Below are 27,978 nucleotides of genomic sequence, written 5' to 3'. Positions count from 1 at the left end.
TTAACATCTCATTAGATCTGAATATTACACCTGCCTCAGCCATTCAAAAGAGAAACAGCTTTGAGGGCAAACATGTTTGATTGACCTTTGTTAACAGCTTAACATTGTTCATTGTCTTGCACAGACAATGAAGAGCTAATAAATGTACCCGTGACCCACAGAGAGTTTTATTCCACCAATCCACCATCACTGCCAAACAAATGTCTAAATTCCCCTCACTCGACTGCAGTGACTCTTCTTTTTGACGTGATTTTTTAAAATTCATCAGAGGAGCTTTTATGAGAGTTTCCTCCCTCTCCTTCTTCATGCTGCTTTAGTAAAAATGTCTCAGCATGAAACTGAAAAAACCTCTTAAAATCTTATTTTGCATGTAAACTAGTGTGACCTGCACTAATGGTACTATATTTTTTGCTACTGCTACATTGCTACATGTTAGCATTAACAGCTGCTTGACAAAATAATCACTATGTCTTAGGTCCATCTTTTTGTTTATAGAGGTCACATACTCACACAGATCTTCAGAAGAAAGTAACAAATTCCACCAATTTACTGTGACCATGTGAACACGATGTGCTAACAGCCTAGTGTCCTTAAGGACCTAATCTTAAGGTTTCCGAAAATGGCTCTTCTTTCCGTGGAGATTTAATTTCCTCCATCCTCATCAGAACATTGTATTTATTCGTTTGTAGAGAGAATAAAAGGAAGCAGATGGACCGGCCCTTGAGTTGTATTTCTTATTATTTTTGCTGCACTACAATTTCCAAGGTCAAGAAATTTTCATGCTTAAGGTGCATTATTCTTCTTTCTTTTTGTTTCAGTATTTCAGCCGAATCACTCAATTTGAATACTTTTTACTGCCAAAAATAACAACTTTTATGAGCACATCAACCACATCCTGTCTCGGGAAATACACACATCATACGACAGCAAAGTGACTGTAATTGCTTTGTGCCACAAAAGAGTACAAATGACCAAAAAACATCTACCAGGCAAAAACTGAGGGCTGCAGACAAATGAATTATCGAATGATCAGCCTGGACGCTGCTTTATGCTGGTTTATTGTTAATCTATGTGTTGACACCAGCTTGTCTGATAACCCCTATCCTGTGGTGAGTGACTGCACAACTACATGATTAATTAATGTAAGAAAAAAAAACAACTAAAAGAGCCTTTTTTTGAGCTTATAGATCATTTAATTATCATAGACTAATTAATTTTTATTAGACTGTCAAAAAGGGATTTTTTTTTTCTGGTTCACATATACATTAGCCTCCAGACAGCCCAATCAATACATGTGACATGAGTCATAAATCTAGAAATTCTGAGAAATCTCTAATGTGCGGTCTCAAATGTGAATGGAGACTAAAGCTATTCTACTGGCAAAGAAAGGGATACTGAGAACTCTTGTCAAGACCCTCAATTTTTACTGCCTTTTATATCACAACAGTGTGATCAGTTTGAAACCATAAGGCACTCTCTAATCTCCTGGAAAATAATGTTCACTGTGATGTCTTTCTGTTCTCTAAGCATCAGAGAAGAAGTCAAAGTACTGGGAGCATCGCAAATGCCATTTCATTTCTTATCAAGGCGGTCATGACTATTCACTGTTACACACCACACTGTCCTGAGGCGTAGAAATAAAATGTGAAAAAGCTGCAATTTAGAGCTATTTTCCTGACTGGAGGCCCGAAGGACAGACAATGGTTTCTGCATGCAGCTTAGTGTAAATTATTTCAGGAAAGAGTTGGCAAATATTTTGGTTTCGTATAAAAATTTGAGCGGATTTACAAGATCATAGCAGGACATCTTGTCTAATTCAAAAACATTGTGCAGCTTTTAAGTGACACTGGAATCGAGTAGTGAAAAATATTCAACAGCGCACAATGTAATGTAGCCACACTTGTGTCTTCACCTGGAAAAAAAGGCTCTTTTCTGTCCATATCCCACTGTCCTCATCCTCATTGCTTTGTCTCCATCCCTTCTCCCTCTGCTAAGGTGCTGAGTCCTGGGTCAGATAGCATCTCACTAGGAGCTGGAGGTCACATCTCCCCGACTCTGCCTCGTGTCCTCGTGTCCTTGTGCCCTTCCTGGTCTCTCTGGTCCAGCCCAGGTCTCTCCAAGCTCCACTGCTCCTCCTACACATGATGGACAACAATGGAGATGAGACAGCAGGAATATTTGAGCCTGCTGGTTTGTTAGATGACCTTGCGACAAGAAAATTTCTCCTTTGAGTCAACAGATAAGCAGCCGCATGGCCTAATCACAGCGAGGAAGATCCATCAAACTGTGGTGGGCTCTTTAATCTGAGTGACTCTCTGTATTTTCTCCTTGCTCTGAGACATATTCATAATTAACAATGTGCGATTTGATTACCTGATCTGCTGAATATGAATGTAGTCTTTTATTTCCATAATTCACCTCTGATAAACCTTTTAAAATATACAAATCAAAAAGTATGAAAAATTAATTGAGATTAATACCTTAATACATCCAAAGCAACACAAACTAGATTCAAATAACTTTCTGTGTACCAGCTCAGCTGTGTGAACCTGTTTCTACACATCTGGAGGCATCTACACTGAGGTTTATATTATCACCTTGTGGCATGTAGAAATTAAGCGTAGGTGTACATGCATGTTTGGTTTCATTCACGCATGGTGCTCTTTCGGGTTGTGCTGCATTTGTGCGTCTGTGTGCGAATGCATGTGTGTGGGCCTGAGGCAGACTAAAATGAAGCAACACTCGGCAGACATCGCCCCAGGCTAACTTAATATGAGCCTCCTTTGACACAAAAACACACACACACACACACACACACACACATATGCCTAACTGTGGCTTGATGCTGGGTTTCACTTCCATTTCATCAACTGAATCCCACCACCCACCAGCACGCAGCAGAGTGGGTGGTTCGGTTTTATCAGAGCCAGCCTGCACCACTGTATGTTTGAACCGCCAGGATCTAAGGCTGTTACCTTGACAGTGTGGCACCAAACAATATCTCTGCCATCCAAAACAATTTATTTCCAGCATGCAGGTTATGTTATGTGATTCAATCTACTGCAGTGAACCTAAATGACCTGTGAACGTGTGTGTGTGTTTGTGTTTGTGCACCTGTCCGAACAGGCCGACGGTATCCCCAGGGAGGTAGCTGAGGGCAACGCTGCAGTCTGATGACGCAGAGAGGAGGAGGAGCCTGTTGCCGTGGACACACGTCTCCAGGTGAGTCACACAATCAAGGTGTGTGCGGGAACTACGCAGTAGGTTTGGAGTTTCTGTGGTTAATCCATCATCGGGCTCAAGACAATAATGCTGTGGGATACAGGAGCAAAACTGTGGTTTACTGAATAGCACATAATCATAGGATATTAAGTTTTGATGAGATACGTTTTGAAATTAACTTCACACTTTATTCTTCATATCCATTAAATGTTTTGCTGCAGGATTCATAAATAATAATAAAAAATATCAAGCTCGTTGATGACATAGCCTTAGCTAAAAATGATTTACACACTTTATCTACCTGTTTCCTGTAACTGAAATATTAGTAATATTTCAATTTATTTAACTGGATCATTAGTTCAAATTATGTTGTGTTCAGAATGCCTCTAAAATAATTTGATGTAACGATAATGATTCATAATATTCTAAAAATCATTAATAACCAGCCTAACGGGGAAGAATTACACTTTCACAACTCATAAATCTGTTGCACAGTTTGACTAAGAGCCTTCAAATCCCTTTTTCTCCACTTTACTTATTCTTGAATTATGGCCAACTGCCTGTGTTACATGTTGTGTGAGATAAATATATATATTGTAAATATATATATATTTTAAAAACCTACTGCGTCATGTTAGGATGACCCTGGTGCTCAACTGTAAAATCCAGTGTCTGAGAGGACAACACTGTATAGGCTACTGTGCAATCATGTTAGTCATCCAGCTGACTCCGAAGCATGTGCCAACTTTGCCGAGGGACAGGATTTCTACCAGAGCACTGAGCTTGCCCAACTTCTTCAACTCTGCTACATACATACATACATTTCCATAAATTAAACTGGAAGCCAAATGAGATGCACCCATCTGAATTCATCCCCTGTTATGAACTATGACGGAGAGTTGAGCTCTGAATATTGTGGCAATAATACCCGAGAGGGTGTTCTTTTACTGCGATTATGAGCATGACAGTGATGCAGCAATGCCTTATCCCGACGGCGAGATCCAAGTCTCCACAACCAGAGTCAAAAAGTCAAAAGGTCTCTCTGAGGTATCGGAAACTCTTCAGCTGCCAAAATGTGTGATGGATGTATGTTAAGTGTGCACGTACTGGAGGGCATCTGTGATCAGCCAACTTGGCTATGATCAGCAGTTAGCCTCCTCTTCCAGTGGAGGCAATTTGCCAGGAATTGTTTTGGTAAATCACTGTTTTTCCTCAGTCATTCTAACTGCCTGTAAAAATTTTAAATGACAAACCAAAGAGGTTGGAGGCATTGCCTCCTTCTGCTAATATATCGGTGGAGATTTTTTTAGAAGACTGACTGGCCTAGTTGTGCTCTACCAAGCTGCTGAGGCGTCAAAATGACAGACAGTGCTGTCATTTTCAGAGCGAACAACATGCCTGATCTAATGGAAATATCGTGGTTCGCTCTTTCTTCGCTGTGTATCACAGTTTGTCTCTTGATCCCTGTCGCTCCCTCTGGCTCTGTGTTCACCAGTCTCCATCGCCCTCCCTCTGTCTCTGTCACTAGGCCTCTTATTCTTTTTACAGTACACATGTCATGGTGTCATGGTGCTGCTTGGTGTCCATGCATGCAGCTGATGTGCAGCATCATGGAGAGCATGTGTGTGGCAAACACTTACCTGTATGTCCCATGTTTTAATCGTCCCCTCTCTGTCAGCGGTGACCAAATATTTGCCACATGGGCTGACTGTCATGATGATGGACCCCAGGTCTCTGTCGTGAGCTGTGAACTCTCCCACAAGGGAGCTGGAAGCGGTGCTCCAGAGCCGAACCACGCCCGAACCTCCACAGGATACTAAGTCTGCACCACCTTATAAAAATATCAGAAAGAAATATCAGTAGAAACTTCAACTTATTTATTTATTTCTAAAGGGGCAATTAAATTAGTACGTATCTGAATTTAGAACAGTTCACGAGGTGAATGAAAAAAGAAAGCTACAGACTGCAGACAGACCAGAGGGGTAATAGAGTAAGATTAATATATCTGTAGCCTATTGAACACATATTTTCAAAGAAAAACCTTTTTGATAATAAAGGGAAGCAGATGTAGAGCCAAACAGTGGCTGAGGCTGTTTTGGTTTCCTTCCTCCTGCACCCTAGAAACTCATAACTGCTCTATTGAAAGCAGCTCAGTGTTAGACATAGGCTCAGTCTCAACACACACACCCTTGCCACAATCAGTCTGAGCAGACGGTAGGACAGGGCTGATCGTATTTTTATTATTGTTGTTGATATTGTTGTTGTTGTTGAAGCAGCAGCTACTGCAGGAAAAACACTGACAGTAAATCAAACTGGAATAAAAATAAATAAAACAAGCATTATTTAGTTATTATTATTTAGTTTAAGTACAAAAAGTAAACTTCAGAGCTTGAGTTGCTGCATATGAAAAGTAGTTAAAGAATTGGGAAAACTTGACACATCAAACAATGAACTGACGTGGAGATGCCGTACAGTATCTTAGGAAAAGATATCTGCAGCCCTACTGTCTTTGTAATGTGTAAACACAATACACACCCAGTAATGTGTCATTGTGCGACTGTGTATATCAACAACAAAGACAAGGCAGAATATGCAGTGTATCCGGCGTTAAAAAAAAAAGAAAGTCTTTTGATTGTTGAACTCTTTCAACTCTCTGAAGTAACTTCACTGTGTTGGCATCAACTATAACTCTTCAAATTGCAGGCTTCCACAAAGATGCTCAAACTACAATATCAGGAATAAAGTGTATGTTTAAATGGGCGTTGGACTTAAAAAAAAAACACAAAGTCACCATAAGTTTTATAGTTTTATAAAACCAGTATCATCTTATGGACATAAAAACAAAAAAGTCCAATAACAAAACAATGTCACTGTCGTGTAATCATGCCATTAAGTGTAAAGATCAGGCCACTTTAAGAGACATGTTCTATGTTATGTCCATGCATGTGTCATTTCAGACTGATTTGGGTTGGGGAAGGTTCGTGGGAGAAATGATGTGGCATGAAAATTCAAAAGATAATTTCAAATTGGTTAGAAAACAGAATGCATATGAGTTAGTTTTGTGACAACCCAATCATTACTTAAACATAATAGTTTCCCATATGCTCCTCATCTAAACAATGCACAGAAGGTAGTGTGGTAGAGGTATTACTCAGTTGATAAGTGAGTTTTCAATATTTTACCTGTAGCTGCAGCAGCAGATGTGCGTCCTGGAATAAAGACCAGTCTGGTGACGGCAAAGAAGCTCTCTGAGTCGTGAAGTGCATAAAAAATTAGAGTTGAACAAAGTATTGACGGAGAAAGAAAGTCAGTTACATCATTTTAACAGCTACACTTTTCACCTTCACAGATTAAACTGTGTACAACTTATTTATCAATAAAAGTGAGACCTTGCTGCTTCTTGTTGTCTTCATGTTCCGCATGTGGCTGCAGTTTCCTCAAAGCTTTTTCTGTGCCGCTGTTCCACACTATAATCTCTCCATCGTACGTTCCTGCAGACATCAGAAACAAAGCGCGGCAACCGCTCAGAAGCTTTCATAAAAATCGCACATTTCTTTATGGTGGTTTTGTACTGGAAAAAGACTCTCCTATAAGCTTCACAAGCCCTCGTATTCACAGAAAAAGGAAACATCACATTTCAAAACAAAAATAAACAGTCTACACAAGAAAACTTTTTGTCAACGCACACACTTTTACTTTCCGCACATTGCTGAATCATGCAAGCAAGCCACTAAAACACTTTAAATAAGATAAAACTCCACATCTGTCCCCAGCCACCATCTGTTCCACCAGTCAACCCTCACCATTCACCTCAAGAGAGAGTGCTTTTCAAATAATTCTCATATATCAGAAAATGCGTGTGTGTGTGTGTGTGTGTGTCTGCGTGAGTTTATTATATAAGGTGGGCTTCTCATCAGGTGGTTCGACAGTTGAACAGCAGGAGTTAATGAGATGTGTGAAGAGTGTGTTATGGCGAGTGTGTATGTGTGAGAGCAATAGGAGATATAAAGTTTATGAGAGTGTGGGTCGCCTGCATTATTCATGCAGCCCAGGGCCAGCTTCTGTATTTCAAGCAACTTTTATCATGCCCCGTGTGTGTGTGTGTGTGTGTGTGTGCGCACGCGTGTGTGTCAGAGAAAGAAAGGGATAGAGAGGATGAGAGAGTGTAGATATCTGCATCACCTACACAGTTTTAAGATGGTGATGGATTATCATTTAGCACACAGCCCTACTGTACATCCTCAGTCCTTTAAGAGCAGCTGAACACTAACAAACTCTCAAACCTCCTTTTCATTACAGGAGTACTCCACCAATTTAACATTAGGTAACACTTTACAATAAGGGTCCCTTAGTTAGTACATTATTAAGCATTAATTAACTGTTTACATATATATTAACAATCATTATTATGTATTACTTAGGAAACACATTAATTAATGTAGCCTATTAGTAAGCAGTTACTCAAAGTTAGTTAATAAATTATTAAGTAATAATAAAAGTTGAATAATGTAATGAGTTATCATTATGTATGCATTACTCAGCATTAATTAACACATTCGTTTATATATTAATGCTTAATGTACTAACTAATGTTAATTAAGGGACCCTTATTGTAAAGTGTTACCTAACATTATTACACTTCTATGACATTGTTGGAAAAGTAAAACAATCAATGCATTTAATAATAATAATTCATTGGATTTTTATTGCACTTTTCAAGGACCCAAAGCCGCTTACAAAAAGACAAGAGAAGGGTAATGGCAGATGAGGGGGACAGAAAGGGGAAAGCAGAGGGGGCTGATGGGAAGGGAGGATGGGGTAGATGAGGAGGGATTGGGAGGAGAGTATGGAGGGAAAAGGTTGACCAACAACTGTTGGAGCCAATAGACTGTAAACACAACAGTCTGTGAGGTGTAAAATCAGTGGAATTTCCCTTATGGTCCCAAACTTGTCAAACAAAGAAATATGAAATGTACAGTATCCTCTGCTTGAAAACTATGTTCCTGCCGTCATTTGATTTTCTGATTTCCATTTCTGAAAATGTTTGGCTGTCCATCAAAGTTCACATGATTTGGTCGTTGGTCTCTTGGAGGGCGTTCAGCCATGGAGGATTAAACAATCCAAGGAAAGAAGGAAGTGTGGGAAGGAGGAGGTTGTGACTGAAGAGGTGCAAAGGAACCCTGCGTACATGCACCCTGCTGTGTGTGTGTGTGTGTGTGTGTGTGTGTGTGTGTGTGTGTGTGTGTGTGTGTGTGTGTGTGTGTGTGTGTGTGAGAAGCCAAGCGTAACCTAGCAAAGACGCTGAATATGGATGAGGAGGCTTCAGTCCCACATCAGCCAAATGTTCCTGCTGCAACTTGATTCAACTTGAGACACAAACAAACACAGGCATGTAAAAAAAAAAATGCACACATAAAACACGCACATAGCCCCTCTGTGTGTGTGTAAGAGTGTGTGTGAGAGTGTGTGCGTGTGTGTGTCCAACAGAACTTTAAATTAACTTTTGTCACTGGTGGCCACAATGCCACCACTGCTTTCACTTGGCGGCACTAACACATAATTTGGCAGCTTGCGTGCTTTGATGTGAAAACAGCATTACTCGCTGCAACCCTGAAGAAATATCCTGCCAAATGAAACTAATGCGTCATCGCTTTTAGGCGCACGCCTTTGTGCTCGGCGGATTTGGAGAAGAAAGAATTTTTCAAAAATAGTTAATGTAAAAAATAACATAGTATATAGTTCACATCAACCTTTTGCTTAAGTGAGTGAGGAGATAAGTGTAGAAATGGAGGAAATTGGGATGTGAATGTGATTCATGCTTCTTTTTTTCCCCCCCAACATTGGCCCAAAGGGAAATGAGAGAGCAAAAGCAATGCAGAGGATATGAAAGCGTAGGAGGAATTTATGAATGAATTGCATACTTTTTTTTTTAGACAAGGCAGTAGTTGACCTGGATATACCTGTACCTCACAGAGCATGATCACTATGAAGACCAATTTCATCTTCTGTCTCTGAGGGAAACTCAACTCTATTTTAAAGATATCATCAGATAGATCACCACAATCTTCAAATATGAACTATACTATTTATACCTTTGCATTCATCAGACAGTCTGGGACGTCCAACATCACTGCTGGCTGAGTGACAGCAGGTTATAAACAAACAAAAGATAAAGGAGGGGGTTTCTCGCTGCCAAGCTGAAAAATATTCAATCATGGGTTTTGTTTTGTCAATTTCTTGCATCAGCTATTAAATAGTCATTTGGTTTTATGCAACCACCATGTCACATTTTAGAGACCTACGCAAATAAACACACCTTCAAACACACCAGCACATACTGTAATTTTATTCTGTCTTTCGAGCATAAGCAAACCCCCACCCTGCAGCATTAAAACAAACTCTCTCACACACACACGTACGCACACAACTTGAAAGACAGAGAGTACTCTGTCTCATTTCCCCTCGCTCCCACTGAGAGAGCTCTAATAAACATAATTTAAATTGGGCATTTGGATTAAATTGGAGGTGGAGGGTGCAGCGCTGGGCTGTGTGTGTGTGACTGTGTGTACGTGGGTGGGGAAAGAATTGCAGCAGGCTAACTAGGGAGGTAAAATATAAACAGTAGTGAGGAGGGATTGTCAGATAGAGACAGGGAAAGAAAATAGAGGAAGCAGCAGAGAAAGCAGCTGAACACACCTACAAAGAAATTAAAGAAGAAACTTTGAAGTTTCTAAGTTCACAAAGTAGCTCCTGAATTGTGTTTTTGTTCCAGCTCCAACTGTTCATTTCCTTCCGAACCATTTCTCCTTCCAGCTTTGAGCACACCCCTCCTTATCTACCATTCCACCTCCATCCCTCACTTTATCTCTCGCTATACTTATCTCTGGAGCTGATGCGTCTCGAAAAAAAGGCCAGGGAAGGTCTGCAGTTTATGTCTGCGCTCCGCCAGCTCAGACTGGTAAACTGAAACTGAACTTTCGATACGTGACCTAAAGTGGTACAACTTTACAAACTGAAGAGCGTGCTGGGGCAAATTGGGTGCAGAGTGTTTGTAGTTTGATGGTTATACAAGTGGACCAATGACTGGAGGATTGCCAGTTCGATCCCTCAGGCAGAAAAATCCTAGAAAAGTGATGAGTGTTGATATTGCTGATACTTCAAAGTATGCTGTCTTCTCATGAAGACCCCTAACAGCCTGGGTCACTTTACCTATCTTTTATTAAGACGTTGATCATTTTCTCATGTAACAGGTGAGTTCTTTGTTTCTCAGCTAACAGAGGCTGTTTCGTCTTGAATTTGGCAAATAGGATCGAAAGTGAGACAGGGTTGAATTCCAGGACCTTGAAAATCAAAAACCCGAAAAGACAGAAAAAAAAAAAAAAGAATCATGCACAGAAACTTTGGAGTCCAGTTTTAAAGTCTGTATGAACTCACAGACGGGAATAGAAAATTGACTGAATGAAGGAGAACTGCTTCTCTGCTCTTCCATTAGACAGAGGTCGCACAGTGTTTCTGCATTTTACAAGTCTTTACTGACTTCACATGTGAGTCATTGCTATTCAAGTTATACTCTGATACCTGATCGTATGGATTTTTTAGATGGTAACCTTGGATAATTTTCTCCAATCTATAATTGTATTTACTTTTTTTTCTCTAATGTTTTGTGAAGCAACAACACTGCAAAATAATACCCTCAGCGATGTGATGAATACAGACACGACTAGAATGGCTCAGGAGAGGGCAAACCTCCACCAAGGCCAAACAATCCTACGCGTCTGTCTTGAGTTTATAATGAAAAAAAAATGAAATGAAAAAGGAAGTTGTCTGAGACGTCAGCTTATACAGTTCATACAGCTCTGCAGCCATATGAGCTGTGTCATCGCTTTGTTGCAAACCGCTATTGTTACTGTGTCTGGCTTCTTACATAAAGATCCAAACATTATTACCAGAGACATTTATTGATGGTAAAAAAAAAATGGCCTGTCTCACGATTTTAAAGGAAGGTTATTAAATATTCCTGGATTAGCCCCTTTAACCCGACAACAACAGTAACGCCAAAATCCAATTGGTTCTTCCTTCCACCAATTTCGGTGAAAATTGGTTTAGTATTATTTGTGTAAAATAATACTTCTGCTGACAAATAAACAAGCAAAATAACCACAGTCTCCAAACAAAGAAGGAGAATTGCCTCCATGCTCTTTGTGGGTGGATCTTGGTTATGGTTATATTACCTCACACAGAGGAAATGATTGAAAAGAAAAAGAGAAAAAAAACCCATAAAGAATAAGCATGACTATAATTTACTGTATATCAATTTCAAACAGATCTTGATCTATCCCTTATTAGACAAATGCTAGCACTGAGCACAGTACGGTATATGTTTTTTTTTCATATCCTATATCTTTCTTTGACCTTTCCAGTTCATCTGCCTTTTTAATAGAGCTCTAATTAAAAATTTAATTAGGAACTTGCCAATTATAAGGTTCTCACATGTAAAGATTTCTGTCTGGAGTGGAGGCAAATGTCAGGAGGGAGAGGGAAGCTGTTGTTAGTATAGACCTTGTTCTTTTTCTTTTCTTCGTAATAAATTAGTATTTTTTCTCTCAGGGGAACAATAGGCAAAATGGAAGGCAAAACTCTGGGTCAGACAGATTCTGCATCATTTTAATTGCTGTTTATTACTGTATTTGTAATATTGTTTGACATTTAATCAACAAGTGCTAAAAGTGCAGGGTGGCAACTGTTTGAGTTTTAGTAAACACTCACTGGATTGTGAAACATATAAAGTCTCTTTCTGCTAACACATGGCACATAAAAACACAGTTATTTCCAGCAGTGAGACATGTGGAGCTCAACTCCTTTGATAACAACACCACTTACTTTAATCAGCCGATAACTGCTCCCACTTTCATTTCCAGTTTTTTTTCCCTATGATTCATTTTTATTTCCCCAGCCTTTGTTTTTTCCCTCTTATAATCTCTCTCTTTCCTCTGCATGAGCCCTCATTCTTAATTTAAGTCATGAAAGTGTAATTTAGAAAGGAAGGAGAACACACCAAATGATAAGAGTGCATGCACTCTGTGCAAAAGCAAGTTGACTTCGCACACACAGCATGCACAGTAAGAAGTGCTTAACATAATGTACACACACACCTGTGACCAGACTCTGTGGAGGTTGGAAGGCAGCGCAGCGCAAATTACCACGATGTTGAACATCTCCCTTCCAGTTCGAGGGCTCAACAAAAGACTGCGAGAAGGAGTGCAGACGGAAAACTGTAAACATCCTACAGGGTGACAGAGAGAGAGAGAGAGGGGTGTGTAAGGATGCACCACATACACAAACCTTGAAGAACCTCTTTAGATGTTAATGTACAGCCTGTTTCACTCACACTCTCACTCAGGAATATTGTATCTCAAATGTGTTAATGTTGTACTTTTTTGTTATCACCATTATACCAGTAGCAAAGGCATTAGTGGTAATAGTAATGGTTGTATGGACAGTAAAATAAATATTAGTATTAGTATTAATTATAACAGTAGGAGTAGTAGTAATAGCAGTACAGTAGCAGCTTTAGTAACAGTAATAGTAATAGCAGTTGCATTAGTGGTAACAGCAGTACTAGTAGTAGCAGAAGCAATAGCAGTTGTAACAGAAATTGTAATGATATAGCAGAAGTCGTAGTAATGGTACTATAAGTGCCATTAGCCAGTGGTTTAGTATCACTATGTAATTGCAATAGTGGCAGTGTAATATTTAAAGTAGCAGCTTTGGTAGTAGTAATTGGTGTAATAGTGGTATTAGTAGTTGCAACAGCAGCAGTAGGAGTGCTGTAATAATAGTTGCAACCATCAATAGCAGCAGTATTGACAGCAGCATTGATGAGAGTAGTAGTTATAATAGCAGTGGTGTAGTAGAAATACGTATGCAGTTGTAATAGCAATAGTAGTAGCAGTTGCACTAGTATCAGTGATAATGATAGTAGAAGAACAATCTGCCCACAGTGAGATTAGAGTGGACGTTTCATTTTTGGCCACTTTACTTTCAGACCTACAGAAAAAAAAAGAAAAAAAAAATCTAGTTTTTTGGACTAATTCTAAATGAAGAGAGGCGGTGGAGAGAACAGACTGAGTTTGACAGTTAATACATTGCATTTTGTCATGCTCCATTAGGATAATGTATTCCAATGTAAATGAGAGTTTCCCCTTCAACAGATTTAAATTGTCTGTTCCACCTGGTCAAGACGGTGTATTTAATACACTTAGAAGTTGAGCCAGTACACTACAGTGCTACAGCGCAGACATGATGCATATGAAACACTTACACACTCACAACTTCCATGAGGTGTAACTCACCTGCAATGAGTTCAACCTCTTTAATCTTCTGCTCTGTGCCATGATAGTACTTGTGTTGCTTTGTGTTGCTGTGTAGCCACTGGACATAAAATGAAAAAAAAAAAGATGCACTATGGTTTCAAACTGAAGAATGTGTCTGTCAGTAGGGTGTGAATATTTCAACCTGCATGAGATGGCATGAGCAGCACAAGGCAACAGGACCCTGAATAGGTGCCAATACGACACAGTACAATATGGATTAAACTGTGGTGTGCTGTGTGGATGTGAGGAAACAGTATTTTCTTTCACTGCTGCTGATCTGTCGTCTATGTTCTCCTTTCCACTGTGACGCCCCAGAGAGCGAAAGAGTGTGAATGTGTGTGAATGTGTGTGTGTGTGTGTGTGTGTGTGTGTGTGTGTGTGTGTGTATGTGTGTGTGTGTGTGTAGAAAGAAAAGACAGAGACAGAGAAAGAGAAAGAGAGGGAGTTGTATAAGTTGTTGATAGCACACTGCTGAGTTCAGCTCACAGGGTGTGAAATGATGAAGATGAAGGACAGATGTGATGTGGGTTACACACACAAGTATAAATTTGAGGTAGCGATACTAAAGTGACTGGTAGCACCCTGGAGCGTTCTGACTTGTTAGAGTCCAGCTGCCCGGTTGGCTTTGAGTCGTTGGCAGGCAGTGGGAGCAGACACAAACACACACAAATACACACAGACAGTTTTCTCACATACACACAAACTCATTCTCTTTGATTGGTGGTGTCTCTTCCACATAGCCTACACTGTGCAAACATACCCAGTTTATGTGTGTGTTACTGTGTTGAAACATCCAATATAAGCTCATATTTCTAGTGCTTAAAGTAAAGCACTTTTTGCATGTTTTCAACAAATGAAACAGAGTGAAACAGACTGTGAAGGAAAATATTAATCACTTATAGTAAAAGTACCTTTCCCAGCCCATCACCAGGATGCTGCCCTTCAACAGCAGGACCTGTGAGATGTTCACAGCCCGACCCAGACCTGCATTCATTCTGTGGAGGCAGCGGCCATTGAAGTCCCACACCTGAAAAGCACATCACAAGTCATGTTCAAAGTGTTTGTGTCAAATTTCAAAGAACATCCAAATGCCAAAAGAAAACTGCCACTTTCTCAGGAAATTCAGCAGGAGGTTTTTTTTGGGGGGAGGGCCTTGCCTTTAACTCCATTGCAGTTTCATTGTCATGTCAGGAAAATGAAGATTTTGTGAAGAAAGTAAAAAGTTTTCTGCCGTGTTAATTCATGGGAGAAGTTTAATCATTAAAGTCTTCATGAAGTTTGGACCTGCAGTATATTTTGACATTTATAGATCAAAATTTTAATTCTTAATGAGACTAAACTGCTACACCATGGGTTCAGTGTTGATGAGGATTGGAGAGATGATGCATCCTGTTAGTAGCTGGCCCGAGGGGTGCCTGCTCCTTCTGCCGGGAATGACTTGTGTGTTTGCATCAAATCTTCATGGCTCCATTTTCACAAGGGCTCATGGGGTCGGGAGAAATGATGTGGCTGATTATGTTGATTGTAATATGCATAATTATTTTATTTACCTTTTCAGAACAATTGCAATGAGCTGTGAGTCTTTCTGCAGCGCTTGAACGATGAGTTCAACTACAGTCACAGAGAATGACATGGAACTTGAAACACCAGCTACATTTGAAAAGCTAAGAAGATGTGACTCTGTCTAAAAAAGTCGAACCAGTCTCTCGGTGCAGAAACACGACAAAAAGCTCGATATCTTAAATTCATAAAGTGATTATAAAGATCAGCTCCTCATGTGATTATTAAAGAGCAGTGGAGCAGGGTCGTGCTAATGCGACACACAGTTAAACCAGCATTAGCCCTCAAAAATCAATCAAACAGATGTCAGCACTGTGACTGGATTGTCTCACTGGTTTTTTAATTCAGGAAAAGCAACATGCCATGAGGTTAGTCCGGTTCTGTTAATTGTGAAACCCACAGTGGGGAGAACCCACTCACTACTATCAGTTAACAGCGATAAGTGGTTAATTATGAACTCTAATTAGAGCGTATGCAGACAGAAAAGGCTTTAACTTTTTTTTTTCTAATACACAAAAGGTAAACAAACGCTCATTATGCAGGCTTTATGTCAGCTTCTTCCTCACATGAGAGAACAGCAGCTATTGTTGGAGCAGCTCCTGCCTCTTTACGCCTCTAAGAAGGTTTAAGGTGGATTTATTGTTATGAGTTAAGGGGGTTACAGCATACAGTAGATAGTCCTCCTCAAAAATGTGCCAGCATGTCAGGTCTACTGGTGTCATCAGAGACACTATATTGCATCCACAAGTCGTGTGATTGTTTGACACATAATACTGTTTGTGTTTGGTACAAGTTTCTGATGCCGTTAGGGAATATTTATAGTGAAGACACTAGTAAACACTTAAAAATGTACAATTAATGTGATGTGCAGTTGCTGTGAGGAATGTAATTAGCGGATACAATCAGGTATAAATCCAGCTTTCTTCTGGTCAGGAGGTGTGAGAATGAAACAAACAATGTATGCGCATGTCTTTGTATTCGAGGTTTTGTAGCAGACGGGCTGTAGCTTTTTCAGTTCTGTTGATGTTTCATTTAGTCAGTGGTACTTGTAAATGTACAGCAAGTCAATAAGGAAATGTTGTGAATATTTTTAGGAGGAAGGAGTTATTAACAGCTCTACAAAATGATTTGAAATATTTTCCTTAAGTTTGACACTTAACCTCCTTTGCCACATCTTTTCATCAGTCTTCATTCCCTGACTTGTTTATATTTCAGTCAGTGAATTTCAGAGTTTGCATCTCTATGAGAACTGACCTGCAGCGATACAGTTCACAGCTGAATCAGCTAGAGAGAGAGAGCGAGAGAGAGTGTGTGTGTGCATGCGTCCGCTTACTTTGACCTCTCCATCAGCGCCTGCAGTAAACAGCCGGGTCTGTGTACCATCCAGGGCCATGGTGGAGATCTCCGCGTTACCATGGCAGCGGTGGAACTGCTTGACCTTTTGGCCCGTGTCAGCCTGCCAGCAGATCACAGAGGAGGCAGAGTCACTGCTAACTACCTGCACACACAGAAGGAGAGAGAGGGGGGATATCAATCATCAACAGGAGTTTGATCTGTTTTGTGCTGTGAGACAGGCAGCTTCCACTGATGTATTCTTTAATGACTCACACAAAGCCAAACCACTCTCCTCGCTTCGTTTCACTTTATTTTAGTGCGAAGTCTCCAAGGACGAAAATATGCGACTAATGCTCCTGTCAGGTGGGAATAAAGGCAAAAAAAAAAAAAAAATCAAGTGCGGATGCACTTTATAACATGAGAGATGTTCATATTGGATGCATTAGCTATTTTATATTTGTGTTTTGTTGTTCCGCTGTGTGGAAAACTAATATTAGCTGTCTAAGTCTGTCATAGAGTGGGACAAAAGGGACGAAACATGCACCAAAACAAAATAATGATGCATATGTTCAAAGGAAAGGTAGAAAGTATTATCCCTCTGTGAAACCAAGAGGAAAATGACAATTTAATGTCGTAGTTATATTAAATTGCTGCAAAACCAAGGTGTTATCAAAACAAATTAAATTTAGGTACCACCAGAGCAATCCTATATACTTAATGAGGTAAAAAATAATTCCTTATATACAAATGGGTCTACAACGCCTATTTGCATTCATTTATTTTCCATTTAACTGTTTTAGTGAACTTTTTTAGCATTAACAAAGTCTGTAGTCTTTGATCAGAGTATGTGGTATTTCAAAGTTGCAACTGCTGTGCCCATAGTCAACTCTGATACTCAACTATTGCAGAATTCATGAGTGTCTAATTTTTCTTCACACGCTACAATATCAATATTTCAACTATCTTATCCATTGCTCGCACTATGCCTTTGGACAAAGTTAAACAAGTAATAAAACTATTTTAAAAAGTGAGAGGAATGCAAGTGAAAGAAATATCATCTGAAAAAGCTACTGCCCCTTTATACCTGTCTGAACAGACTGTTATACAGCACACAGGTGACTGGGTGGTCATGGCTGCTGGTCCTCTTCTGCGTCTTCACGGTCTCTAACAGGACAAGCAGGCTGTTGAAGGAGAGCAGGAGGAGCTGATGCTCCTCGTGGAGGAACAGGAGGGTGTGGGTGTCCTCCTGTGTCTTTGGGAAGACACCAGCCAGACGGTGGACGCACTGCTGACTGGACACATCCCACAGACACAGAACCTGGAGAGATGATAAAACGAGGAAGATTTATGAATCACCATCACTGCTACTATAAAAACTAATGATTAACACAAGACATTGTTTTAAATACTGAGCAATTACAATCATTGCCGAGAGGGCCGCTTAGTCAGAACCCTGGCCAAATCACTCTACGGCACAAAATCCGATGACTGTGGCTGTTTGGGGAAACTCCTCCAGAGGTAAAGCTTTCAGAGTTTCTTGCAATGGCAGATGGTGTTTGAGCAGAAAGCAGATGGAACATGAATCACATCTAAAATATTCATTCTCTTCAGAAAACCAAAGAGAAGACAAGCATGCACAGAGCTACAATGGGCAGAGGAAAAAGCAGCACAAGCACCAACATCCTCTTTGCGGCGTAGAGATGAAAGCTAATGTGGTCTTAATTTTGCCCCAGCCCTTTACAATGCAAGAGACAGGCTACCAATCATCCGCACCACAGCTTTCTTCCTCTGCAGTAATTATAGCAAGGTATCACAATTAATATTACAATGAGAGGGATCTTTATCATTACATTATCTCTCCTAGCAGAGCATGGCACACACACACAGAGAGACAGAGACACACACTCCTACCTTATCTTTGGAGTAGCTGACGAGTTGTTGTTTGGTCTGCATGAAGCAAACTGAGACGACGGGGCTGGTGTGCCCTATGAGTGCGCACGCTGGCTCGGAGGTCACATAAGGGTTCCACAGCAAGACCTGATGATCCACACCTGCTGTGGCTACAACCAATCAGAACATCCCATATTAGCAGGGGTTGCTCGCAGCAGTTAATTACAGGAAATCATACTGTTTAGTTGTTAGTCCCCTGCAAGCGATTCAATGGAGCATTTGTCGGCTCTGATGTCTTTTTATGTATCGATGAGTGCATAGAAAAGTATTGTTGCAGCATTTGTTTTGCCTTTAAGTTTTGTTTTTGTGAAGTCAAGCGTAATGTGTTGTTGAGAATGTAATACCCTCTGATTAAACTTAAATATTTCTGGGCTCACAAGAGATTGTTTGTAAAAAAAAAAAGAACTGACTGAGACTGAGATTTCCTGACTTTTAGTCATTAGTATGGATCATGCCCCAGCTCCCATGATGACATCATAAGGATCGTCTTTTTCAAAAACAAAAGGTTCTTTCATGAGCCACAGAGCAAAGCTTTATAAAACTGTTTTCACAGACTGAGCTGCACTTCTTCTAACAACTACACTGAACTTTGTGTGAACTTTATCAATGCACGTCCTCCCCTACCTATAAGATTTAGTCCCCGGTGGTGGTCAATGTCCCACACTCCCCTCTTTGTAAAGAAAGAGGTGACTCGTAGACTCCTGCTTTCCTTTTCCCTCCAGCCGATCACCATGCTGCTCTCTGGTCTGGTGCTACACGACAGTAAAGCCTCCAGTGAGCCCAGGTAGCGCACTGCAGGAGGCAGGAAAGAGACAGAAAGTTAAAGTAAAGTAGCTGTGCCAGATCCTCATTTAGCTTTACTACATTGAGGGAAGGGTGTGTGAAGAACCAGCCTGCTCATCATTATTGGGCCAATTTGAAACTAGATGTGGTGAGCACATATTTGTCTCTAGTTTCTGTTTTTCACTTTTATGTTTTATAAATCTGTTGTTTATAATTCATCTGCACCAGGCACTCATGAGACAGCTTGACAGCTGGCTTCACATGTGGAACTGAATAAAGCAAAAACAAAGTTTTATATTTGAAAATAAACTGGCACTTCTTGTAACATGTTAGTACAGATCACTGAGTTACATTATCATTGTCATCATGCATCAGGAAGACCTGTGCATCCTACCTGAGAGATATCCACACAGTCTGACCATGAGGGGATGTGTGATTAAGTGGAGAGAGTAACAGTGATTATACTAGTATAATTTGCATAGAGCTGTTTTTCATACAAAAGTATGAGAAAGAGTAGAAGCAAACCGTAAAACCGCTTTTTTACGAGTTTGCTTCCCCTTCCCTAGACTAATACTTTATGTCCTATTATATTAAGGATAGGACATACAGTAGTAGTAGTAGTAGTGTCATTCATTTACACACACATTTCCTGTGCAAGGTAATTTTAAGAAAGGAAAAGCCACTGGCCTCCAAGCAGCCATTGTGTGTGGAGCAACAATGAAATAAAAGTTACTGATGGAGAGATCCCATTCATTTTGAATTCAACAAATCTCATGTAAAACTTCAATGCACCATATGTCAAAGATGATACACGGTTCATTATACTTCATCTCCTCCAATTGATACTTCTCTCTGTTGATGCCAAAATATATTCACCCCCGGACCTCTGAAGGACGTCCACTTTCTGAGATGGCAGTGTGAATCGACTGCAGCTCTGCAGCACAGTAAACCCACCAATCCAGAGAAACTCAGCAGCGCATACAATTACAGCGGCTTGATTTGCTCACTGGTATTACAGAAAGTGTAATGGATCTTGCATCACCATCTATCTCAATTAACACTTTGACTGAGAACAGCTAAATTGGATGCCACATGTCTCTATTAGAAGCTGCTTAGCTTTCAAATACTGGCACAAATAACTATGGGTTGTGAGACGGCGTGTGACAGCCGTAGGTCAAAGATCGGCCGCATCGCCAGGGCAAATAATTACGTCTGATTACATTTCATACATCAGATCTTTTCTCCGCCCTGTGAATTAAAAGATCAGTGGGTTTTCAGACGGCATCACATGACTCATCATTGTTTATTGAGGACTTGTCTGTTTCACTGACACGCACAAAATCAGAAAATCCTACTATTTGTGATGCAGACCCAGATACATAACATCTGCTTTAGCCACTTTCATGGCTCTCGGTTTCAAATCGGCATCCACATCAAAGCAAAAGCTTTTTTTGTATTCAGCAATACATCGCTGCACATTTTGGGGGGATTTGATGTTACCTACACGCTAACGTTTATCCTTAATGTTCTATTTCCTGTCTTTGATCACCACATTATGCAGATATGTTAATGCTTTTCTTACTCGCAAACACACATCCCGCACCTCACCTTCCTTGTCCTTACAAGTCTGTGTCCATCCCAATTTCCTCCTAATTTCCTCTCAATTTTCCTCTCTGCCCCCCTCCAACCCCATCCAACCCTTCCTCTCCCTCCCTCCATCCCCCTCTTCTCTCTCTGGTGGCCCGTGAGCCTGAAGGTTTGGAGGTCTGGATAACCAGCCATGTCTAATGGTACAAAGCCCACTCATACTGCAGGGTGGGCAACTTCAAAAGAACAGCACCAGCACCCCAGAGGTATGCAAACATACACATATACACTTGCACACTCTCCTCCTCCTCCTCCTTTCCTTTCTCAGACTGTGAAACCACTTCACACACACACACACAGAAATCCTAAACATGCACCATCTCTTGCTGTTTCACACACGCACACGCAGCCTGTAAAATTTCAATTAACTAGCAGCTTTTAATGTTTTGGCATTGTCTCCTCTCTTTCCCCCTTTTTTGTTTTCCCTTTGTTTTCCCATTTGTTGTGCTTATTTTTATGCGCTTTATTCTTGTTTTCCCCGCTTTATCTGGATCTCCCCATTCAGCCACGCTAGTCTCAGAGCGCTGCCTCTGCTGAATCATTATCAAACAGCCCACTGACTCTTCAGAGGGGCTCTCTCCAAATGATGCAATCAAGATACAACTAAAGCGACCTCTTTGTTACCCACGCTGAGCTCGAGTGAGGAGTCCCAGGGGGCCAGACCTCAAGCCCGTGACTTTCTGCCAATGCACAAAAAGTCTGGCTATGCAAGACTATAAAGTGGATGACTCAGGACTCACAAGCATGTGTGTCAGTGTGTGTGCATGTGCGTATCAGGGACAGGGGCACGCCCATGCATTTCCGTGGTGTTGCGTAAGCTGTTATTGTCGTGACACTGAAAAAGCGAGAAAGCAAGCAGAGGTGGTGGCTCTCATCCCAGGTGTCAAGGTAAAAGTGTGAGAGTCAGGCATCCCTAACACCCTGGAGTGTGTTATCTCTGTTTTATTTCACACTCTCATCTTTCTTTTTATCCTTGTTTTCAGTCCAACTATTAAAAAACTATTTTTCAAACACAGGCCCCAGGTGAATGCTTGGCAACTAGGAAAAACAGCAGGATTTCATGGGCCCCATTAGCCAACGTGGATCTCCAGTGATTTCAAACAACAGCAATCAAAGAAATCTGCTTACTGTATTTAGAAATAACAGCTTTCTAATATTTCAGCATGTCTGGACACATCTACCTTTGTACAGTAGGCTCTTTGTGTTGACCCTCTCATTTACATACAATATGAAATGTGCTTCGGGTGAGAAAGACAATGAAGAGTGAGGGAAATGAAAATAAAGCTACAACAAAGACATGCTTGTGCGCGTTTGCTCGAGTCACTCGGGTATTATCAAAGAAAGCCAGAAACAAAAGGTTTGTATCTGCATTGTTGTGTGATAATAACATACATAAACAGAATTTTTCATTTGTGTGTGAGTCATGTTTCCTACCTTTTCTAACCCAGGCAGGTGCGTGTATCTGGTGTGTCACAGTGTAACAGGAGCGATGTTTTCCTTTCACCAGCTCGTCCCATTGGATGACGCCAGCTGAGTCTGAGTCTATACTCAGTCTAGGTTTCTCAAACAAAGAGATCTGAGCTGAGATGAAATATAAAGCAGTGACCTGGGAGAACACACACATACACACTGTCATGGAGCAACACATACAGATAATGCAGGAAGATGCCGACTCCTGACAATGTTCTGCCTCCTGCCACCTCCGCCTCCTCCTCCTCTTCCCTCTTCCCACTTTCTGTCTCTGTTTTTCTTTACCCTCTCTGTCTGTGGATTACCTGTCCTCCAGTATCTCCTATGGTGAGAACAGCCTGGTCGGGCAGAGAGGGATCAACCCAGTAATCTAGACACCAGGGAGTAAACTTCAGACCCTGGAGAAGATGAGAACTAGCGTGTGACATCCATCAAAAATAACACAACAATGGGAATTCATGTGATTATAGAGAACGATCAAATCAACAGAAACACAACATTTGCACACTGTTCTTTTGTTTGAGGGGGGATTACACCTGTTACCTGGAGTTTATACTTGCAGCTCAAGTCTTGTTTACACAGTGTGTCATAAAAACACACCTCCTTGCTTGTAAAGGACACCGCCATCTGAGGTAAAGAAAAAGAAACCAATGGAACGGAGAGACATGTTGATAATGAACAATCAAATTCATCAGTGGGAAATAATAATGATCTGACAACATCTTTGATGAATTGATGTACGACTGAAAGATCTTCATGAGTCTAATGCAACTGAATTACATCTGTCACCCACAAATTTGTAGATTAAAGAATGCTAATTCAAAAATATTGATCAATAATTAATGGTCTCATTACAGAAAAATGAATGTTTATTTTCTGAACATTATGCATAAGCTGCATGTCTGCCATTCCATTAACCACAGCTGCTGATCAATAATTAATTGATGGAGTGAAATGGTTGTTTACCTCTGTGCAGTACAATGTCTGAACCAATAATTAAGACTGCCGATTAATTTTTAATATATAAATTCATTTCCATGAATAACATACTATGCTGCAGGAACTAGAATCTGCCCACATAACAAGACGTGGCACCAGTGATAAATAACTGGGCCGATCAATTGTTAGTTATGCAACGTACCATGTGTACGTTGTGTAGCAGCACCACATCTGTGACCCAGAGATCTCGGGGTGCGACTGTGGTGTTCTGCAGGCGATGGGTGTGCAGAAGTGACATGTTCTCTCTGTCCCGCAGCCCCACAGTTCCTCCTCTACTCACAGTCACATACTGGTCTGAACTCTGCATATAGGAGACCTAGGGAGACCAGAGGAGGTTAGAGCAATAGTTTTAATTAAACGGATAAATGTAACAGAGGAGTTTACTTTACACTTTACACACAAAAAAGACCTCCCGAAAAGCTTAAATGCTATTTGCAGTTTAGGTTATAATGTTTTAAAGTGACATTAATTAGTTAGAGCCTTTAAAGTGAGAAAATCTGCTATATTATGTTTTACTCTCCTTCCTGGTTGCTCTACACTCCTATCCTATTCTTGGTCCTATTGAAGGTAAGTGAACAGAAGCAAGCAGGCCATGTCCTGTGATGAAACCAATAAAAAAAGAGGATTAATGAATTATGGGATTTTATTGGCTAAACTACAAGAACAAAAACAGAGAGCTGCAGAAAAGAAAAGGTCTGGATGTGACAGAGTCTGATGAGAAAGAGACACTTTCTATCTTTAATGAAATAACCAGTGTAATTACTGCAGACGGTTCTTTTACCAGCAGGCTTGCTTGCCTTGTATTTATCTCAAATTATTCTAACTACCTATTAATCTGTACTACAACATTGTGTTTCTGTTAGCTGTATTATATAATATTACTTTAAAGATTCACCTGACTGTCTCCTGCCTCACTTCAGTCTCACTGAAGATGTAATTGTTGGTTAAAATGGGGAAGAGCAAAAGAAACCCTTTTCTATCCAGGAAGACCAGACTATGTGGATTAGCAAAATCTACTAAAACAGACAGTAAACTGGAAGTGGGCCAATACTTCATACTTTATTGTGAAATCATAACTTTAAGGTTAAATAACCAATAACCAATTACCTTTCAGCTCTGTTTTGGTTTTTCACCATGTCCTAGGTGAAACATTTGTCTTGCTCTCCACTGCATCATGGTCACTTACTAGTTGCTACCTATTTCTGCCGTTTTTTGTGGGAAGGGAGCACTGGCAATAAAGTTTGCATGAAAATGCTACTGTTACGGGCCGTAAAACTAAAACTACATGAAAGTTGCTGTAATGATTTTCTGTGGATTATTCACTACAGACAAATCCCTTTTCCATTACACAGACACCCCTCTACCAAGGCCATTGTCAAAAAACATATCCCAGACTTGAAAAAAAAATCTAACTATAATGGTAAATGATACGGATATGCCCTCAAAATGAAATGAGTTCTTCCCTAGGCCCATGCCTCATCCCTCCACCAGTTTTGGTACAAATAAACTCAGTTTTTTTTGTAATCCTGCTGACAATCAACAGACAAATGGACTCAGAGAATAATAAATAATAACCGGAGGTAATTAGAAATCTTCTAAGTGACTTCAGTCCGTCTGAACTGAGCCAATGGGGGTGAAAACCTTCCAGTCATGTGGAAAACAACTGACACAACATTCTGACATTTTGACATTCTCAGGATTGAAAGATTAAAGTGGTGAGCCATCACTTTATCCACAGCAGTAGGCACTTTATACCAGCCACTTCATTTGCATATTAATTGATAGATGTTAAAGGAGTCCAGAGCCATTTATCTCAAAAGAGGTGTGCCATTTTGATGAGCAAGACCCTAATACTTTTGAACATTTCCTCACACAATGTTTAATAATGTTAAATTCCTCCCAGTCAGCAGAGTTTGTGATTCTCCAGTCAGTCAATGTCACAATATACTTTTTTTTGTTTAGATAATGTGTTGAAATGGATCACATGGTTAAAATATACAACATACCCTTCCTCTCCTACATCTCCAAGAGGTCAGCGACCTTTTTACCTTTTGAACTTGGTCTCGATGAGGGCAGGTGAGAGTGCGTGGGGGCGTCCAGCCAGGCGCACTGCTGGCTCTGGTGTTCTTCACTTTATCAGAAAGCTCCAGCAGCAGAAAAGAGCACAGACTTCTCCAGTCGACACGTCCTTCCTTCACTGCTTCACTGTCCAGGATGAGGCCGCGTTGCTCCTGAGTGACAACCACGCTGTCAAACAGGAGGCTATATTCCTCCTCGGAGCCACGGCCTACTGAGGACCAAGCTAAATGGATGAACTCAGCTCTGGACAAGGAGCGAGATGCACCTGAATGGTCCTGCACCAAGATCAACAGTATTATCAGACATTGCACTGCGTCTGCGACAGATGAGTATCTTAAGTATTTGAGAATAATGTGCTGCAGACTCTTCTCTGGCTTATAGGAGCATTTCATATGAGACCCAGAGGTGTGCTATAATATGAAACAGACATACTCTACAGAATTATAGATTCTTTTTTTAATGTGCTTTGACATAAGTTTTTTTTTTTTTAATAAGCTGACTTACTCACCAGGAAAAGGTTCTGTAGCTTTTTATAGTCCTCAATGTTCATCCTGCTCTCAAGCTGTGCCACCTCCATCCTCGTTCCCATGGTTACGGCTCACCTGTCAATCAATCACCAAAACACCAGACAAGGTCACACAGGTACAGCATGTGTATTCCAGGTCTACGCTGACGACTCGGGCCGTCAAATATTAAATTCCTCGCGTATCTAGGCGTTACATGATGAAACAAGATGTTCCCAGCTCCAGTAATCCCTTAGTAACCTTCCATATCTGTTTCACTGCGTCACTATAATCACCATAATCATGCAGTGGAGTCACAGCAGCAGCAGCAGCAGACTTCTTTTGTTGCCGCTTTTCACTCTATCCAAACATGACTGTGTTGAATGGTGTGCCAAGGTCTTTCATTTTTCAACAGACAAAATTTCTCCCCCGGCTCAGTGCCTTTTCAAAAGTGGGTGAATAGGTACCAAAATTATATCGCAGAAATGGTTCAAGGAGGCAGCAGGTTGCCAAAGTATGTCAAGTTTCTGTTGTGTCATGTAATAATGTGAAATAAAATGCAATAGACAGAAAGATGAGCAGCATTAAATAATATGAACAATGGCACGAATAAAAAGGTCGGATTTGTTAAACTAGCCTGTGCAGTGATTAAAGGTGTGTTTGAGGTTTGAGATAAATTGTTGATGATGAAAGGTTTCCGCTTAACATTCAACAAAGACACCACAAAGGACAGTGGAGGACAGCAAACACCCTCAGTTCAATTTTTAGCTCGACATAAACATTTATGAGACAAATTCATTGAAAGTGGCGTCACACTGAGGCGAGATTCAGACGACAGGTTGTGTAATGAAAGGAAAAAAATCAAAATGCTTTGCTGAAGCTGTTATCTTTTTCTTAACGGTGATTAACTGCAGAGTGATCTTGATATTGTGGTTTATCCACTTTTTATTTTCGTCACTGACAATGAGCAGTAGGCTGCCACAGATTTGTTTATGCCACTGTAACAAGCGGAAAGAATGGCGAAAGCTTGGGGGCAGTTTGCTCATGTTTTGTTTATGAGTGTGATAACTTTAAATCCTGGCTTCTTCTGCAGCAAGCAGCTGGCATAAGTCTTTATGTGATTACACAGGCACACTTCAATAAAATTAACACAAAAAAGTGGCCCATATTTGTAGATGATGCACTATAAATACCACTTTAACAGAAGTAAAAGTCATTACTTCTCAGTGCCGCTGTCGTTGGTTTCAATCTGCTTTCAATCATGTACATAACACAAGTCAACTTAATGGAAAAATAAAAGTATATAGTGCTGTCACATCTGCTGGAAAATAATATCCACTTACCAGTGCTGTCTCTCTCCTTCCTCAAGTCCCAGCCGGCTCTCTTGAAACTGTCACTGCTGGACTTCTATCTGGGTTTTTATTAGAGTTGAACAGAGTATGATCCACTGCAGTCAAACTGTCCAGAAAACCATCTCAGTACCAGACTGTAACTGCATAATGACAGGCTCTTAGCCTGGCAACATCACTGTCAAGTTAGGTGTACCTTGACAGGACTGCCAGTGTGTACACACTTCAGTCAAGCAGGTTTTTAATCATAAAGTCCATTATAGTAGAACTGAACACACAGTTTCTCTGTTAATAACAAATTCAAACTTACCACGACATCCAATTTTATCCCCAGAGTCAACAATGGGTGTCCACAGAAAACTGTCCTTGAGTCCCTGTGTATCTGAGGTGCTGAGACACACAATTCAAAAAGAAGAAGAAGAAAAAAAGTATGACGGATCAAACAAATCTTCAGTCTCTGGTTGGTCTGTTTTGGCCTTGGCTGGGTCTTGTCCGACCGCAGGAGATTAAGCTGATTCCCAGAGCCCGAGCTTTGTGTCCAGAAGTTTGTCTAAGCCACCGCTGTCTGAGAAGCAATCAATGCTAACAGCACACACAGCCACAGAGAGTTAACTAACTGCCCCCAGTAGCCCAGACAGTAGCAGAGGCCACACACACACACACACATGCACACTCAATTCTCTCCTTTTATTATCCCTCACTCTCAAA

General features: G+C 40.6%; 1 protein-coding gene across 1 annotated transcript; it reads right to left on the bottom strand.

Annotated features, from left to right (window-relative positions):
* Positions 1 to 1,266: 1,266 nt before the first annotated feature.
* Positions 1,267 to 27,929, bottom strand: LOC146975909 (cilia- and flagella-associated protein 337-like). Its single transcript, XM_085795325.1, is given in 20 exon segments — positions 1,267 to 2,078; positions 2,081 to 2,135; positions 3,115 to 3,312; positions 4,863 to 5,053; positions 6,405 to 6,470; positions 6,612 to 6,713; positions 12,375 to 12,505; positions 14,507 to 14,622; positions 16,489 to 16,653; positions 17,575 to 17,808; positions 18,402 to 18,550; positions 19,065 to 19,232; positions 22,305 to 22,476; positions 22,646 to 22,738; positions 22,884 to 22,967; positions 23,482 to 23,655; positions 25,388 to 25,693; positions 25,927 to 26,020; positions 27,265 to 27,413; positions 27,581 to 27,929. Coding segments are annotated over 18 exon segments (2,538 nt in total). The 5' UTR covers positions 26,008 to 26,020; positions 27,265 to 27,413; positions 27,581 to 27,929; the 3' UTR covers positions 1,267 to 2,025.
* Positions 27,930 to 27,978: the final 49 nt, after the last annotated feature.

The sequence above is a fragment of the Trachurus japonicus genome, chromosome 13, assembly GCF_045865225.1.
Source record: "Trachurus japonicus isolate A0001 chromosome 13, Traja_1.0".
Classification (NCBI taxonomy): domain Eukaryota; kingdom Metazoa; phylum Chordata; class Actinopteri; order Carangiformes; family Carangidae; genus Trachurus; species Trachurus japonicus.
The sequence above is the reverse complement of the archived record's forward strand: the minus strand, read 5'-3'. Positions and strand labels throughout refer to the sequence as shown.